This window comes from Camelus dromedarius, chromosome 12 (assembly GCF_036321535.1).
Source record: "Camelus dromedarius isolate mCamDro1 chromosome 12, mCamDro1.pat, whole genome shotgun sequence".
Classification (NCBI taxonomy): domain Eukaryota; kingdom Metazoa; phylum Chordata; class Mammalia; order Artiodactyla; family Camelidae; genus Camelus; species Camelus dromedarius.
This window is the reverse complement of record NC_087447.1, coordinates 7,616,431-7,632,305: the sequence shown is the minus strand read 5'-3', so window position 1 is coordinate 7,632,305 and position 15,875 is coordinate 7,616,431. Positions and strand designations below refer to the sequence as shown.

General features: G+C 46.6%; 1 protein-coding gene across 1 annotated transcript; it reads left to right on the top strand.

Moving 5' to 3' along the window:
• Positions 1 to 2,563: 2,563 nt before the first annotated feature.
• STIP1 (stress induced phosphoprotein 1) lies at positions 2,564 to 14,532 on the top strand. Its single transcript, XM_010994738.3, has 14 exons — positions 2,564 to 2,704; positions 5,720 to 5,929; positions 6,413 to 6,554; positions 6,720 to 6,861; positions 7,652 to 7,820; positions 8,875 to 9,001; positions 9,093 to 9,195; positions 9,460 to 9,580; positions 10,678 to 10,774; positions 10,925 to 11,049; positions 12,865 to 12,901; positions 13,090 to 13,193; positions 13,407 to 13,579; positions 14,035 to 14,532. Exons 1-14 carry the CDS (start codon positions 2,696 to 2,698, stop codon positions 14,105 to 14,107), a joined length of 1,632 nt encoding a protein of 543 aa, XP_010993040.1. The 5' UTR covers positions 2,564 to 2,695; the 3' UTR covers positions 14,108 to 14,532.
• Positions 14,533 to 15,875: the final 1,343 nt, after the last annotated feature.

Here is a 15,875-nt window from a genome sequence, read left to right as displayed (position 1 = left end):
TGGCAGGCGTATGGTGGTCTGGAGACAGTGCCAAGAAGAAACGAACGCTCTTGCTGACAGAGTTAACTTAGCAGATGAGTAAGAGGCCAAAAGCCTCGGAGTTACCCTCTTCCTTCAAGCTCTGCGTCCAATGCATTAACAGATCCCATCGGCTCCTCCAAAATGCATCAAGTATCAAATTTTTGCCACCCATCCTCTGCTCCCACCCTGGCCCACAGCACCATCACAGCTTTCCTGGAGTCCTGCAACAGCCTTCAGAGAGGTCCCTCTGCTTTCATCCTCTTGGTCTATACAGCAGTCAGAGGGATTCTGATAAAACTAAGTCAGATCACTTTTCTGCTTAAAATCTGTCGGTATGTTCCAAAGTGAACACAATGGCCAGCCATCCTGCAGGATCTGGCCCCTGCTTCCTCTCAGTCCCCTCTCCCACTCCCTCTCCACTCCCGCCATTCTGGCCACCCCAGGGCCTCTGCATTTGCCTCTGACTGCAAGGCTCTTCCCTAGGTTTTCCATGAATCTCACTCCCTCACTTGCTCAGGTTTTTTCTCAAATATTAGCTTCTTACTGGGATTTGATCTGCTTCCCCTATTGGAAATGCAACACCTTCCCCCCTTGCCCGATGCTCCATTAATCCTTTCCATGCTTTCTTTTTCTATGCTGCAGATACACTATACAAACCTTTTTTGTTCTTACTAAAATGAGCATCACAAAAACAGTTGTTTTTGGCACTGTGATTGTTGCTTACTGCATTTCCCCCAGTACCCACAATTACACCTAACACATTATAGGGCATTCAATATATTTGCCTACTGCGTGCCAGAAACTGTACAATGCGCTTGGAAGACAAGGATAAGGAAAATAGACACAAAGCTCTTGTGGGCCTTACAAAATGTGGTACGGATACCAAAGTTGCTGGTGTAGTACGTGATTGGACACATGATGCCGTGAAAGCAAATAACAGGTGGATAGAAATTAGTGAGCTTATTGGGGGCAGATGGTCAAAGAACGTTTACAGTTCATCTCATCCTGAAAAATCGGAGAAGACGGTATCCTGGCAGAGTTGGTGGAAGGGGGATCCCAGCAGAGGAAACACCTTGCAGGAAGGCTCAGAGTGAAGAAACCAGCCTAATTCAAGGGATAGACATAGTGTGGCTGGAGTTTGGTGCTGAAGGTGGAGAACAGGGAAAGAAGAGGTGGGAAAAGGCCTGCCAGATTAGACAGGCCCTGAGCCCCAATCTAAATGCCTCCAAGAGTTTTAAGCAAGGGAGGGGGTTACCAGGCATGAAGATCTGCAGTGACCTTGGCTGTAGTGTCGAGGAGGGTCAGACAGCTGGGATGGACGAGGACACTGTGGAGACAATCTATTGGCACAGTCAAAACCCTGGGAAGGGAGGGCATTACTCAGAGGTGGGAAAAAGAGGTCACAGCAGGGCCCAAGACCCTTATCCAAGCTCCCTCCAGAGCCCAGTCATGTGGCTCCTTTGTTTCGGTAACTACATACTGGTCCAGGACGAAAAATCATTTCTCTCTCACGCTGTAAGCCTTTCACTCCTCTCCGGGTATCTGCCCTGCCTCTCGCAGGAGGGTTGCGACTTAAGGATAGCCCAGGCGGCTGCCGCCCACCAGCAGGTGGTTAAGCACCTCAGTGAGATCTTTGTCTTCTTCACTCCTTTAGTTCCGAACGAAGGCAGCACTCCTTCATTAAGTGCTAAATACTGAACTGCATGAATATGAACGTTCCCATGGCCCTAGGTTACCAAACCCTCCACCCGAGAGGTTCAGAGAGGGTGTGCGTCTCCGCCTAGGGGCCCCGCCAAGGTGAGATCCCGAGCCTGTCCTACCCAAGCCCCAGCGTCTTCACCACCACTCGGGATCTCGGAACACCCAGAACCTAATAGCGAGATCCGGGCATGGGCCAAGGAGCTCTCCTGAGGCTGACCTAAACGGTCACTCCTATAAGCTAGGTTGGGAACTCCCGAGCCTGACGCACGCGCGAAGGAACAGGGCTCTCTGCCGCTGGGGAGATGCGAATCGTCCCGGCCAGAGTCGCCACACAGCGAGGCAGGAAGCGACAAGTGCCCGGAGCCCATTGCCTCCGGAACGACCGCAGCAGAGGGTGACTGTGGCCTTGGACTCCCATAAACCACGGCTGCGGTGAAACCCCACCCTGCTCTATGAAAGACAGCAACTTAAACCTATCAGAGCAAAGTGTCGAAAACTCTCCGCCCAATTGACATTTTTTTAAATCTGAAGGCGGTTCCGCCATGGAGTCCATCAGCCCAATGGGAAAGGTGGAAATTTCCAGAAAGAACAGGACCAATGGGCGCGGCCAGCTCGGCCACGATTGACGGCCCAAGGGACCAATCCTTGTCGCAGGAGTCCACTCCTCTTTCCAATCATAGAGTCCAAGGTGGGCGGGTCTTATTGGGGAGCCCAATCCCGAGGCGTGGAGGAGGCAGGGCCGGGGGAATTACTCTCCGCTGTCCAATCAGAGAGAAGCAAAGATGATGGGCTAGACTTCAAGCCAATAGTAGAAAAGCACAGAAAGCCCCCTAAAGTAGCGCGACCAGTAAGCCGGCGAGGAAGGGGCGGGATTTGGGGGTCCCGGCAGCTTCTAGTAGGTTCCAGAAGGCGGCGCGTGCGGTTGGGAACGCGGAGCCGACGGAGTCTATTCAACGGGGTTCCGGGCCAAGCTATGGAGCAGGTGAAGGGGGAAGGGCGGGCTGAGGCTTGGGGCTGCTGCGGTACCGGCCAAGGCCAGGCCGCGGGTGGAGGGGTGGGGCGGGCGTCCGATCAGGGCTGCCGGGCCGGGGGCCGGGGCCGGCAGACCAGCGGAGAAGGCGAGGGCGTGAGGGCCGCGGCGGGCGGGCGGAGCTGGAGGCCTGGCCTCTGGGAGCGCCGGGTCCACTCCAGCGCTAGTCGCCTCCGACTCGAAAGGAGGGCTGGGGGAGTCATCAATTCGGCGTACGCGGCAGGAAGAGGGTCCGCAGCCGGGTCCCGGAGGCCTGCCGGGAAGTGGGTCCAGGGTGATCTGGGGGGATGGCGCCCGCGGCGCTGGGAGGAATGCGGGTGGGCGAGGGGCCCTGGGAGAGGCTGGAGGGATCAGGTCAACCTCAGGGAATTCGTCGTCTGCGAGGGTGATCAGAGACTGCGGACGTAGAAGCCACCCAGGACTTGGCCATAGTTAACTTGGAGGAATGCACCGAGCGGGGACGGGAATACACTGAAAGTAGCTGAGGGACTTAGTAGCCAGTTGGGGGAAATCGTGCTTCTCTGCATCTGGAAAGGCCAGGATAGAAGAGTGTTGAGTGAAGGTATGACAAGCATCAGGCCGAGTTCTTTGATGCGGGAAAGGGGAGGGTGCAGTGAAAGTCCTTGGAATGAATTTCATCTCTATCAGTGTTTTACAAGTATACGTGCGGTCCCTCCCCGTCTCGTTTTTTGTTTTTCTTTTCTTTTCTTTTCTTTTCTTTTCTTTTCTTTTCTTTTCTCTTCTTTCTTTTTCTTTCTCGTGATGCAAGAGTAACTGAGGACTGATACTTCTAAAAGGTTGGTTTCTAATTACACAAGGAGGAATTAGTTGCTGTAGAAAATTTAGAATGTGTAGGTAAGCAGTAAGAAGTAAGTTATTTGATTGCGCTCGGCATTATTAGGGGCCAAGTTTGAAGTTACTGTTGGTTGCTTTCTGCGACTTAATTATGCCCTCTGTGGCCTGAAGGTTTCCAAAAACCTAGAGGGGTTTTATTCAATTGGAAGCTGTTATTGAGCTGTAATGATTGATCTGGGGAAAAAGAAAACAGCTCAGGTTTTTTTGTGTGATCCACAAAGCTGGATTTTTTGCTCTAGTATAGTTATTGCTCCTTTGGCCAAACATGGAGCCTCTTTGCTACGTTTTTAAAACTTAAAGTGGAAATGGAGGGGTTAATAAGCATTTTGCACTGTTTTGATAACTGTTTCAGGGATTAAATAGGCTGTGATGTAGACAAGAAATATTTCTGACAGGAGGAACACATTACTGTGTTAAATTTAAGAAAAGCTCTATTGCAGTTATCAAAATAGAAGAAAATTTTAATGATAACTGCCCACTGTAGAAGTGTACATACAGGTAGACTGTGAATGAGTGTTTGGCCAAACCCAGGACCGCACATTTACCATGAGCGTTGTACAGATGGCCTGGCATTTTTACTCTAGGTGTGTTAGAATGTGCTTGAATGTCTTGGGCCCATTCAATATGTAGCTTTTCTTGTTTTCATTTTCAGTTCTGAGGTTCACACTTGTTTTAGTGTTAGGAAATATTTGAGTTTGACAAAATTGTATATATGTATTTTTAACTAAGTAACCTTTCAAGTAAATCTCACCGTGATAAACTCGGAAAATTTGACCCAGTACAGACGTGTCTACACTTGATCAGCAAAATGCTGCGAAGTGATAGATAAACATACACCATGTTTAACAAGACAATTCCTTCTATTATATGCACCACATGCTGGTATTTTCTGTTCCATTTGATCTTTCAAAGTGGTGGTTATGACCTACAAACTTGATTTCTTGACCTACTGCTGATAGGCGCTCAGTTTGGAAGATGTTCTGTAGGATAGGCAAGAATGCCACCAAGCTGTTCCCAGCTGCCTTGTGGTACTAGATGAGTTTTTAAATCTTTTGTCTTCTCACCTGCGTCATGGGCTCTAAGATTTTTACCCCTTTCTTGCTGGCAGTCTCTTTGCTTTTCCCTCTAAGAGGTTGTCTTTCTAAGATCTCTGGTTGATGGAGGTTCCTAATTGGTGTGCCTCGGTTCCAAAGTCATTTCTCATAACAATTCTGTGTTGCATCAGTACAGTGGGTCATGGGCAGATGATAGATACCAAGAAAGAATAACTTAGTAACTTGAGTGACACCAAGTGTGTATGCCTTTTTCTCTTGTAAGGCTCCCTGGTTAAGAAAAGCCCTTTATTTAGGACCCTGTTCTGACATGGCCAAGGTCCACTTCACCTTTTTAAACCCTTTGATGTGTTCCTGCTGTTTCTGTTCTGAATATTTGAGAAGATAGAGGATTGAACCACAAACAGTGTTTCTTTATCCTCTTCCATCCTTTTAGTAACTTAATAATACTTAAACATGGCAAAAATTGATTTTGGGGAACTGCTTTTCCTTTCCCTGTTAAGGAACAGAGCCGTAATCTACCACGTTGTGACATTACCACACCTGTAAAGGGAAGTAGATTGTTCTGATTGTAGGTGAGCATCTTGATGCTCCTGAAGACATCCCCCTCAAGCTGGTTGCTGGAATGTCTGTCAGGGCATACTCAGCCCACTTCCTTCCTGGTTGCCTCATCCTGTGAGGAGTAACTAGGCCTGTGTGCAATTTATCATTTGAACTCTGGAAATCTATGGCAAATGAATTTATTCTCGCATGAAAGGAACTCATGAGTATGTCCTAGAGTGGCTTTATCAGCTTGAAGTAGAGACTTTGGGAAGAGTGGCTGGAGTTCTTACTAATCCATACAGGAGCCAGCAAAAAGCAAAGTGTCAGACTGATGCTTCCTTGTTTTATTTTTTCCTTGCTGGTTCCCAAAGGTGTGAGAAATGTCAATTAATTAACATTAATCTGTAGAGTAACCTGCTTGTCGATAGCAACAGAAAAAAATGAGTATCACCTAAGAAGTCGGGATTGAAGTATATTGTGTGTGGGGGGGAACTATATGGGCGGCTCTTCTCCTCAGGTGAACGAGCTAAAAGAGAAGGGCAACAAAGCCCTGAGTGCTGGCAACATCGACGACGCGTTACAGTGCTACTCAGAAGCCATTAAGTTAGACCCTCAGAACCATGTGCTCTACAGTAATCGCTCAGCTGCCTATGCCAAGAAAGGAGACTACCAGAAGGCCTACGAGGATGCCTGTAAAACCGTTGACCTGAAGCCTGACTGGGGCAAGGTAGGCTGTGTGTGAGCTGGGGCTATTCAGGTGCCCAGAAACTCCTTTGGGGGCAGTTCTTAAACACCAGCCCTCCTGGCCTGCCATCCCAAGAGACTCACAGTTGATTGGTCCTCTCCCCCTAGTTTGGGAATGTTTCTCAGAGTGATGGTGTATTTCATCAAATCTGGGGTACCATCAGGTGTTCAGACATGTCTTACTTTTGGTACTACTATGAAAGAATGTTGCCAGAGAAACTAACAACACTTAGGATCACAAGCTGAACCAGGGTGGGGAGAGTGTGTGTCTTAGCTATGTGGCTGCATTGTATGGAGTGGATAGTACTGGTGGTGTATCCTGCTCCTCTTCCTGTTCTTTCTTTGACCTTCGTGGGAATACTCATTTTGTCCCATGAAGTATAAAGTGGGTTCTTTTGAGTTCGAGTTCAGAATTTACCTCTAGGTGTCCTTTAATTTGTGTTACATCTTTTTTTGCTGGTTTTAGGGCTATTCGCGAAAAGCAGCAGCTCTTGAGTTCTTAAACCGATTTGAAGAAGCCAAGAGAACCTATGAGGAGGGTTTAAAACATGAAGCAAACAACCCTCAGCTCAAAGAGGGTTTACAGAATATGGAGACCCGGTTGGCAGGTAGGCTCCATGTACACTGTTGTTTCCTTTTCTTTCTCTCTCTCTCTCTTTAAAATTATTCTTTAAATGGGATCAAACTTGAGGCTCCCTCCAGTGTTGGTCTAGTATGCTACTGGGGCACAATAACTGACTTCCCAGTGATGTGCTTTTCTTTGTTTGGAACAGAGAGGAAATTCATGAACCCTTTCAACATGCCTAATCTGTATCAGAAGTTGGAGAGTGATCCCAGGACAAAGACTCTGCTCGCTGACCCTACCTACCGGGAGCTGATAGAGCAACTGCGAAACAAGCCGTCCGACCTGGGCACGTAAGTCAAGGCAGCAAATGGACAGGAACATTGTGTGTGCTTCCTGGGACCCTGTGGCAGAGGATTCCCTCATCCAGATGGCAGGGTTTCTGCTTTTGCTTTTTCTCCAAAGAACAGTAGGAGTTTGTTGGTTTATTGGTTTTTTGGTTTTTTTGTTTTTGTATTTCTAGAAAGGGTCAGGAGGAGAATATATCAAGTAATCTGGAATGTTTGTTCTAACCCTCACCCTGCTCTCCGGCAAGTGTGACCTATCCTTTCTGGACACACAAGCTCCACTATCCCTGTTGGTATATTGGGGCCAAAACTCAAGGTTGAAAGGATGTCAGATTTAAAGATGTGTCTGTAAATCTTATATTGGTATCTGACTATCTGAATCTCTTTCTGGCTCCTGAGATCAGACAGAATGTACCTATAACTCATTCCTCTCTACCTACTGGCCTCAAGAAATAAATCTGATCTGTTACCTCACTTCAGATGGATTTTCAAAGGACTGAGTATTCTGCAGTTGTAACTTTGGATAGTGCAGAATCTTGCAATGTATTCATGGATGAGAAGCTTTTATATACAGTAATCTGGACTTCAGCAATACTTTGGGGTTTAAGATCAATTGTGGAGGGGGTAAGGGTACAGCTCAGTGATAGAGCACATGCTTAGCATTCATGAGGTCCTGGGTTCAATCCCCAGTACCTCTGTTAAAAAATAAGTAAATAAAAGCCTAATTACCACCACCCCCAAATTAATTGTAGAGAAGAATAAATGCTTTTTTCTTTCTCCCTTTTTACCAATATAGGAAACTGCAAGATCCCCGAATCATGACTACTCTCAGTGTCCTCCTGGGGGTTGATCTGGGCAGTATGGATGAGGAGGAGGAAGTTGCCACACCTCCACCACCACCTCCTCCCAAAAAGGAGACCAAGCCGGAGCCAATGGAAGAAGATCTTCCAGAGAATAAGAAGCAGGTCTCTTGCTTTTTTTGTTTTAAGTAATTATTTAGTATCATACACTTAGAAACAGCCTAGTCAACTGGAAATATGTATGTCAGGTGGGGACATCTGTAGACCTCAGAAGGCTATAATTATTTTTTTGAGTGTTTGGTATGTGCTAAGCTTATTAATTAGAATGGTTAATATATTAAAAGGCCCATATGACAAGCAATTTGACAGGAATTGTGTCTCAGAGTCTTTAGGCAGCAGGAGCTACCTGTCCACAGTCCCACGGCAACTGTGGTTCCGGCAGCATGGGTGTCAGCTGGACCATCTAGTAAAGTTGTGAGTGGTCCTTGTCTTTGCCATGATCCAGAAGGATGCTGTCTCTCAGTCCTTAGGCTTCTGTTTCCTGGTTGGACTGGTGTGTAATTAAAAATTGTCCACTTAGCAACACTGTCTTCCAGAGCAGGAGGCATGTGCCTAAATGATTTTATTTCCCGTTTTATAAATGGGAACAGCAGATTGTTACCAAATTTAGTACCTTTAAATGGGTGAGCGTTGGCTGTTCCATGGTGTCTCAGCGCTGGAAAAAGGCCCTCCAGTGTGGGTGGTAGTGAGCTCTGCTGAAGACTCCTGCCACGCGTGTAGCCCCTTCTAACCCTCTCATCGCCGCTGGTGTCTGCAGCCACTCAGACCCCGAGACGGCCATGTGACAGAAATGGAACTTGCTCAGCCGCTCAGAATGAAACCTAGCACAAAACAGTCTTGTCCTCCCTAAAGTTGCTTCCTGCTGAAGGGACTTCCTCTCCCCTGAAGAAGCCCTTACTGTCTGACAAAGATCCAGAAGAGTAGGTGGGAAGGGAGGGGTTTTGGAGGAAACAGAGATGAAACTCTTTAACTTTTCATCCTGACAGCTGGTACTTCACTGTTTGAAACCTGTAGCTGCTTGATGAGGGAGGGCTGTGAATGTGGAGAGCTGCTCCTGCGGCCTTGTTGTGTGTGCTGTGCGGACTTGTGACGGGCCCTGGCTCTCTTGGCCATCTGGGTTAGATTGGCCCAGCACTCATTTCTTCCACACCTCATCTAGGCACTGAAAGAAAAAGAGTTAGGGAATGATGCCTACAAGAAGAAAGACTTTGACACAGCCTTGAAACACTATGACAGAGCCAAGGACTTGGACCCCACCAACATGACTTACATGACCAACCAAGCAGGTGAGGCCGGGAGGCGGGCACAGGAGTTGTTAGGTGGTGCTGGAGGAGAGGCCAGGGCTAACTCTTCTTTCTTGACCATCCTGCCTGGCAGCTGTTTACTTCGAAATGGGCGACTATGGTAAATGCCGCGAGCTTTGTGAGAAGGCCATTGAAGTGGGGCGAGAAAACCGAGAAGACTACCGACAGATTGCCAAGTACGCTTGACCTTCTGGAATACCTTGAGTGGCGTGGAGGGTGCCGTATCTGCATGGGGAGGAGGGCTGCTGGCTGCAGAACCTGCTCTTAGCTGTGGGCTGGAAAGGAGGCTGCAGGAGCCAAGACATAAGGTGTTGGAGGGGCGTGGGGCCCGAGCCAGCTCGCGGGCCTTGAGTCTAGTTGCAGATGTTTTTTTCTCTTCAGCGGCTGGCCTTGTCTGTTGTCTGCCCTTAGCAAATTCTTTTCTCTCTTGTCTCTGTCAGAGCTTATGCTCGAATTGGCAACTCCTATTTCAAAGAAGAAAAGTACAAGGATGCCATCCATTTCTACAACAAGTCTCTGGCAGAGCACCGAACCCCAGATGTGCTCAAAAAGTGCCAACAGGTGAGTAGAGATTAAGGGATATTTTGTTATTTCTTTTATTTATTGTAGTCGTTAGTATTTAATAATAAACCTTAAAGTTTTTTAAATATTAAATTTTTAAAGTATTATCTTTGGTCATGCTGCCCCTGTCAGTGAGGACAACGTGTAGGGAATAACCCTATTTTTCTGCTGTCCGTTGTGGTCGGCCAAGGTTTCAGCATCTAATGTTGAGGGTCAGTGCGCTAACAGTATTACAGGTCTTATTGTAACTTAAGATTTTTCTTACTTTATACAACCAAATTATGTAGGAGGGTATTTTATTCACAAAAAGATTGGTCAGAAAATTGAACTAATTAGGTGAAATAAATGAGGTAGAGAAAGACAATTACTATAAGGTATCACTTACATATGGAATCTAAAAAAATACAACAAACTAGTGAATATAACAGAAAAGAAACAGACTCACAGATGTAAAGCAGCAACCTAGTGGTTACCAGTGGGGATAGAGAAGGGGGGCAAGATGGAGGTGGAGGATTAAAAGATACAAACTATGAAGTATAAAATAAGCTACAAGGATGTATTGTACAACATGGGGAGTATAGCCAATATTTTATAATAACTATAAATGGAATATAACCTTTAAAATTTTTGGATCACTGTATTGTATACCTGTAATATGTAATATTGTACATCAACTATACTTCAATTTTTAAAAATATTATTAAATAAAGTCTAAAACATTAAAAAAGAAAATCGAGCTATTAACACATCATTTTCATGTAGTGCATATCTTTATACCAAGTGTATGTCAATATCACTCATTCTGTTTTACAGTATACATTGCTAATGAGTATAAAATTCTATTTTTTGAATTGAGGCGTAGTTGATTTACAATATTTACTAGTTTCAGGTGTATAGCACCGTATTTCAAAACTTATAGATTATACTCTATTTAAAGTTATTAAAAAATACAGGCTGTATTCCCTGTGTTCTGTTCTCTTTGTAGTTTATTTACTTTATACAGCAATACTCTCTGAAAATTAAAATTCTGATCAGGCCTTTTAGCCTAATGTTTATGAGAGTCTGAATGACTATTCCAAGAATTAACCTTTTTTTAGGCAGAGAAAATCCTGAAGGAGCAAGAGCGGCTGGCCTACATCAACCCTGACTTGGCCTTGGAGGAGAAGAACAAAGGCAATGAGTGTTTTCAGAAAGGTACTTCCAGCTCAGATGGTGGAACTTGGGATGAGAGCAGTTGAATGTGCATTCGGGGCCTTGGCTGACTGTGGGATTGATAACACTTTGGGGGAAGAGGGTGGCTTCTTTTGCCTTTTTTTTTTTTAAGTTTCTATTTTCCTTATCCAGGGGACTATCCCCAGGCCATGAAGCATTATACGGAAGCCATCAAACGGAACCCAAAAGATGCCAAATTGTACAGCAATCGAGCTGCTTGCTACACCAAACTCCTTGAGTTCCAGCTGGCACTCAAGGTGAGGCTCTGGGAATATTCTGCAGAGCAGCCGTTACTGTAATCTGTAGATGAGGAAAGTGTGCTTTCTCTTTTCATGTTTTCATCAACATCAGCTTGTCGTTCTTACTTTGATGGTGCACGTGTGAGATTTGTAAGAACACAGGGTGGGAAAGTGGATCTTTTTCCTTCCCTTTGTCCTTTGTTGTTGTTCTGTCTTTTTTTAAATGTACAGTTGAGTGACATAAAGTACATCTTTGTTGTTGTTCTGTCTTTTTTTAAATGTACAGTTGAGTGACATAAAGTACATCCACATTGTTGTGCAACCATCTTCCCAAATGGAAACTCTGCATCTTCTAAACTAACTCCCTATCCCCTCCCCCAGCCCCTGACAGTCACTGTTCTACATTCTATGAATTTGATCATTCTAGGGACCTTCTATAGGTAGAATCATACAATTTCTTACCTTTTGTGTTTAGTTTATGGCACTTAGCATAATGTCTTCAAGATTCATGTAGCACATGTCAGCATTTCCTTTTTTATAGCTGAATGATATTCCATTGTATGGATAGACCGTCTTTTGTTTATCCATCCATCTGTCCATAGACTGGGTTCTTTCCAGCTTTTGGCTATTCTGAGTAATGCTGCTATGAACAGGGGTGTACAGATTATCTGTCTGAGTCCCTGGTTTCAATTCTTTCAGGTATTATAGGCTACAGTAGAAATACTATAGTTCTGTGCGGGGGTTTTTTGGTGGTTTTTTGTTGTTTTGTTTTTTGAGGAACTGCCTTATTTTCCACAGCAGCTTTACCATCCTTACTGCAGGTGGCTAGGTCTGCTGTTCTCAGTCATGTCAAGTACGGTCAGATACAGTCATGTTCAACACTGGAGGAGTTACTCAGCATTGCTCTCTTGAACATGAGCTGCTCTGTGCCTCTTGGCGATTTTTAAACTGTTCTCTAGGAGACAAGCCTGGACCATCTTGTGGGAACAAGATAGAATGTGATCTATCTAGAGACACCAGTACCTGAGTCTGTGATGGTTTTTGTTTGCTGCCGCTATTCTGGGTCTGTGTGTGTCGTAGAGACATCATTGCTGCTGGTGGAACTGTACAAGGGCAATGTCAAAAGCAAGTTGGTTTGCAAAGCAGAGAATAACATTGCCAGGCACCTGAGAGGTGGAGCAGTGCTTTCCGAGTCCGCACGTGGGAAGAAGGAATGAGTAGAATCGCTTCTGGCCTTAGAGCTTCTTGGTGGAAGAGTTGGAGTTAAGCCTAGGTGCACGCACTACTCTGTTTAGCATTTTTCCTCATAATTTTATATTTTAAAGGTATACAGAATACCCGTGTGTTTTCACCTTTATGCAGCCATAAGCAGTGACACATTTTTACTGAACCATTTGTGAAAGGAAATGATGTGTTTTGGCACTTGGTCTCTAAATTCTTGAGCATACGTCTCCTGAAGTACCTCTTCCCATCCAGTCACAGTATTAGTAGCCCCTAGTTTCTCACACTAGAAATTCCCCCACCTTTTGGGTTTTTATCCCATAACATCAGCCTCTTGAAGAATCTGGGCCCCTTGTTTTACGTGAGATGGAGCTTAAGCTGGGCTTGTCAGCCCTTGTGGCTCTGCTTACTGAGCCTCTCTACTCTCCTTTTGCTAGGCCTGCTGTCAAATTACCCAAATACCAGGATTAACAGAAGCACTGGGAACAAAAGTAGAATGTTCTGTAATGGCTCTGGGTGAACAGTTAGATTTGTAATTCCAAATGATCAGTCTGCCCTAAAGTAACTCATCTAAAGGAATGAGCCTAGTTCTTTTCTGTCTTTCCTTCCTAGGACTGTGAGGAGTGCATCCAGCTAGAACCGACCTTTAGTAAGTAACTTTCTGTGCTGCTTCTCTATCCCCTTACTGGCCAGAGGATTGAGGGGAGAGAACGTGCTTGTGGCCTGTGTCTTTGGGGCCTGTAGTGTGTAGGAGCTAGCCTTCGATGTGAGGGCTGTCAGTGTTGAGATGAGGAGGTGTGTTCTGGATGACGCCTCACCTCTCCCTTCCGTCTGCAGTCAAGGGCTATACACGGAAAGCGGCCGCCTTGGAAGCGATGAAAGACTACACGAAAGCCATGGACGTCTACCAGAAGGCACTTGACCTGGACTCCAACTGTAAGGTGGGGCTGCTTCTGGCCTTTGGTGAGCTTTCCCTTGCCTCCCTTTCTTCTTCAGACTTTTTCAGTGTTCATTCACTGACTCTTCCATCCCGCCTGTTTCTCTACATGTCTGTCTCTCTCCCTCAATTACCTCTGCTGTCTTGGACCTGCTGCAGCAGTGAGCCAAGCCAGGTGGTGCTAACTCCCTCCCCGTATGGCTTTACTGGAATGCAGGAGGCTGCAGATGGTTACCAGCGCTGCATGATGGCCCAGTACAACCGACACGACAGCCCGGAAGATGTGAAAAGGCGGGCCATGGCTGACCCCGAGGTGCAGCAGATAATGAGTGACCCGGCCATGCGGCTCATCCTGGAACAGATGCAGAAGGACCCCCAGGCGCTCAGCGAGTAAGTCGAGTTAGAAGGGTGGCATTGGAGGGAGAAGGTGAACAGGAGCAGTGAGAATGCACAATGCTGGCAGCAGTGTGATCGGTCTGGGTGAGATGTTTGTTGTGTAATTCTTACTTAGAAGGTTGGCAATTGGTGGTGAGCTGGAAGGGCTTCTTTTGTGTGTTAGTCGTGATGGCTTAAGTGCTTAGTTGGAAAGAACAGTTTTGCTGGGAGAAAGGTCTCAGCTTAAAGCTGTGTCCATGGACTGCTGCACAGTGGGACTGGTCCACTTCTGACCATAGGCAGAGAAGGCCTGTGCGGTTCTGAGGCAGTCTTTGCCAGGACGCCTCCTTCACCACCACCAGTTTGTTGGTGGCGTCCAGGGGGTTTGCACTGGGGATTGCTCTGCAAGCAAGTTAAGAGTTTTTTTAGGTTAAACCTCATTTCACATAACTCTGCCTCTTCTTTGTCAGACACTTGAAGAATCCTGTAATAGCACAAAAGATCCAGAAGCTGATGGATGTGGGTCTGATCGCAATTCGGTGATGACTTGCTCATCATCCCCCTTCCCTTCACCCTCATGTGGAAAGAGGAGCTGGGACCGCGGCAAGCAGCACGAGCAGGAGGGAGAGAAGGGGAGAAAGCTAACAACTTATCTATATATTTATACAGACCTATGTGGACGATTCAGAGACTTGTACTTGCGTTACTTGTGCAGCCGCTGCCTCTGGGCCTTCCCAGCACACACATGGTCTCTTCTGCTGCCCTGAGTTCCATGTCTCCCGCCCCTGCCCCCCAGTCGCTGTCTCAGCTGCTCCCCCATAGTTGGTTTTTTATTTGGGGCGGTGGGCATGTATGGGTAGGGGAGGGAGGGGGTGTTCTTCCCAACCTCAGGTCCCAACTGTCTTCACATTGTTAACTCCACGTCCTCTCCTCCAATAAAACAAGCCAGTCAGGCGTGGTTATACGTTGCTATGTCCCTGAGTAATTTTTTTGCCAAAAGATTTAAAGTTGTCCTGCAGAGGTCACAGTCTGGATAGGGAGAGGTGTAAATGCACTCCTGGGAACCAGAGCCTCCTTTACTTCCTAAGGAGTGGGGTGGGGCAGTGTGAGCTTGGCTGGATTCCACAGCCGCACGGAGGTGGCCACTAGGTGGTGCTGTCACTCAGTGAACACTGAAAGGGAGCCTGGAGGCTCCCGCCCTCCCCGGAGTGGCACCAGCTCCAGAGGTGATTCCCATGCTGTCAGTTCTCCACACTAATCTCAAAGCCAGAAAAAAACTAGTTAGATCCAGAGAACACTGGATCTCAGCAAACATCGAAAACAATTTTTATTGCAAGAGATTCTCAACCTTCCTTTTGGAAAGATCGAATCTTCCTGCTAACTGTATGTATAGTTAGTTTTAGTACTTAACTCACCACTTTCAACCGAGCTTAAAATAGGTTTTAATGACACTTTCCTATGGTTGCAATAAACTTTCTAAAACCCTTTTGGACTGGGGTCTTCTCAGCTGTAGTAAAACTTCCTCATTTGGTCCCTGAGTGCAGCCTTTGGGCTAGGAAGTTGCTGAGGCCAGCAGTTGGCTGTACTTCCTGCCACCTTGACTTTGCATAAGCTGGCCTTCCCCTGGGAACCCCCAGGCAGGCCTCCTCCCTGGCCTGGGTGGCCCAGTTAGAAAACCTGGCCTCCACAGGGATTCTGCTGCACCTTTGGTGCTACCATCTCTTCAGGCTTTGTTCCATCCATCCCCAAACTGACTGTCTAGGAAGGCTGAATTTCTCCTGGGAACCAGTGGTGAATATAAGGCCTTTCTCTCCTGAAGTTTACATCTCGATGCAGGTGATGGACAGGAAGATGTTGGGCCACCAGATGCCCTCCAAGTCACACTTGTGAGTCACATTTGCATAGGAACTTAACAGGAGTGAGCCTCGTAGGCACTGGCCTGGGGAGGTGGAGGGACAGCGTGGCGGTGGCAAGTCTTGAAGAGACCTGAAGGCACAGAGCAGGCAGGTTGTGAAACATCAAGGGCCAATTTCTGTGCCACTGTTACCCTGGCAGCTCTAAGCTTGACAAGTTTGGAAATAGAAGCCTTATTATTAGGGATAGAAAAGACTTAAGAAAGTTGTTTCCCTCTGGGCCTTCAAGGACCTCTTTGTGGTAATAAAGGACATTCTGGGCTTGAGCTGACTTGACCTGCTGAGATCGTAAATAACCCAGATGTGATCCTTTCAATTCCACTGCACTCCCTCTTGGCCCCTGATGATGCTTACCACCTGAAGACCCCCCCACCTCTGGACAGGTTGTAGATGGGAGA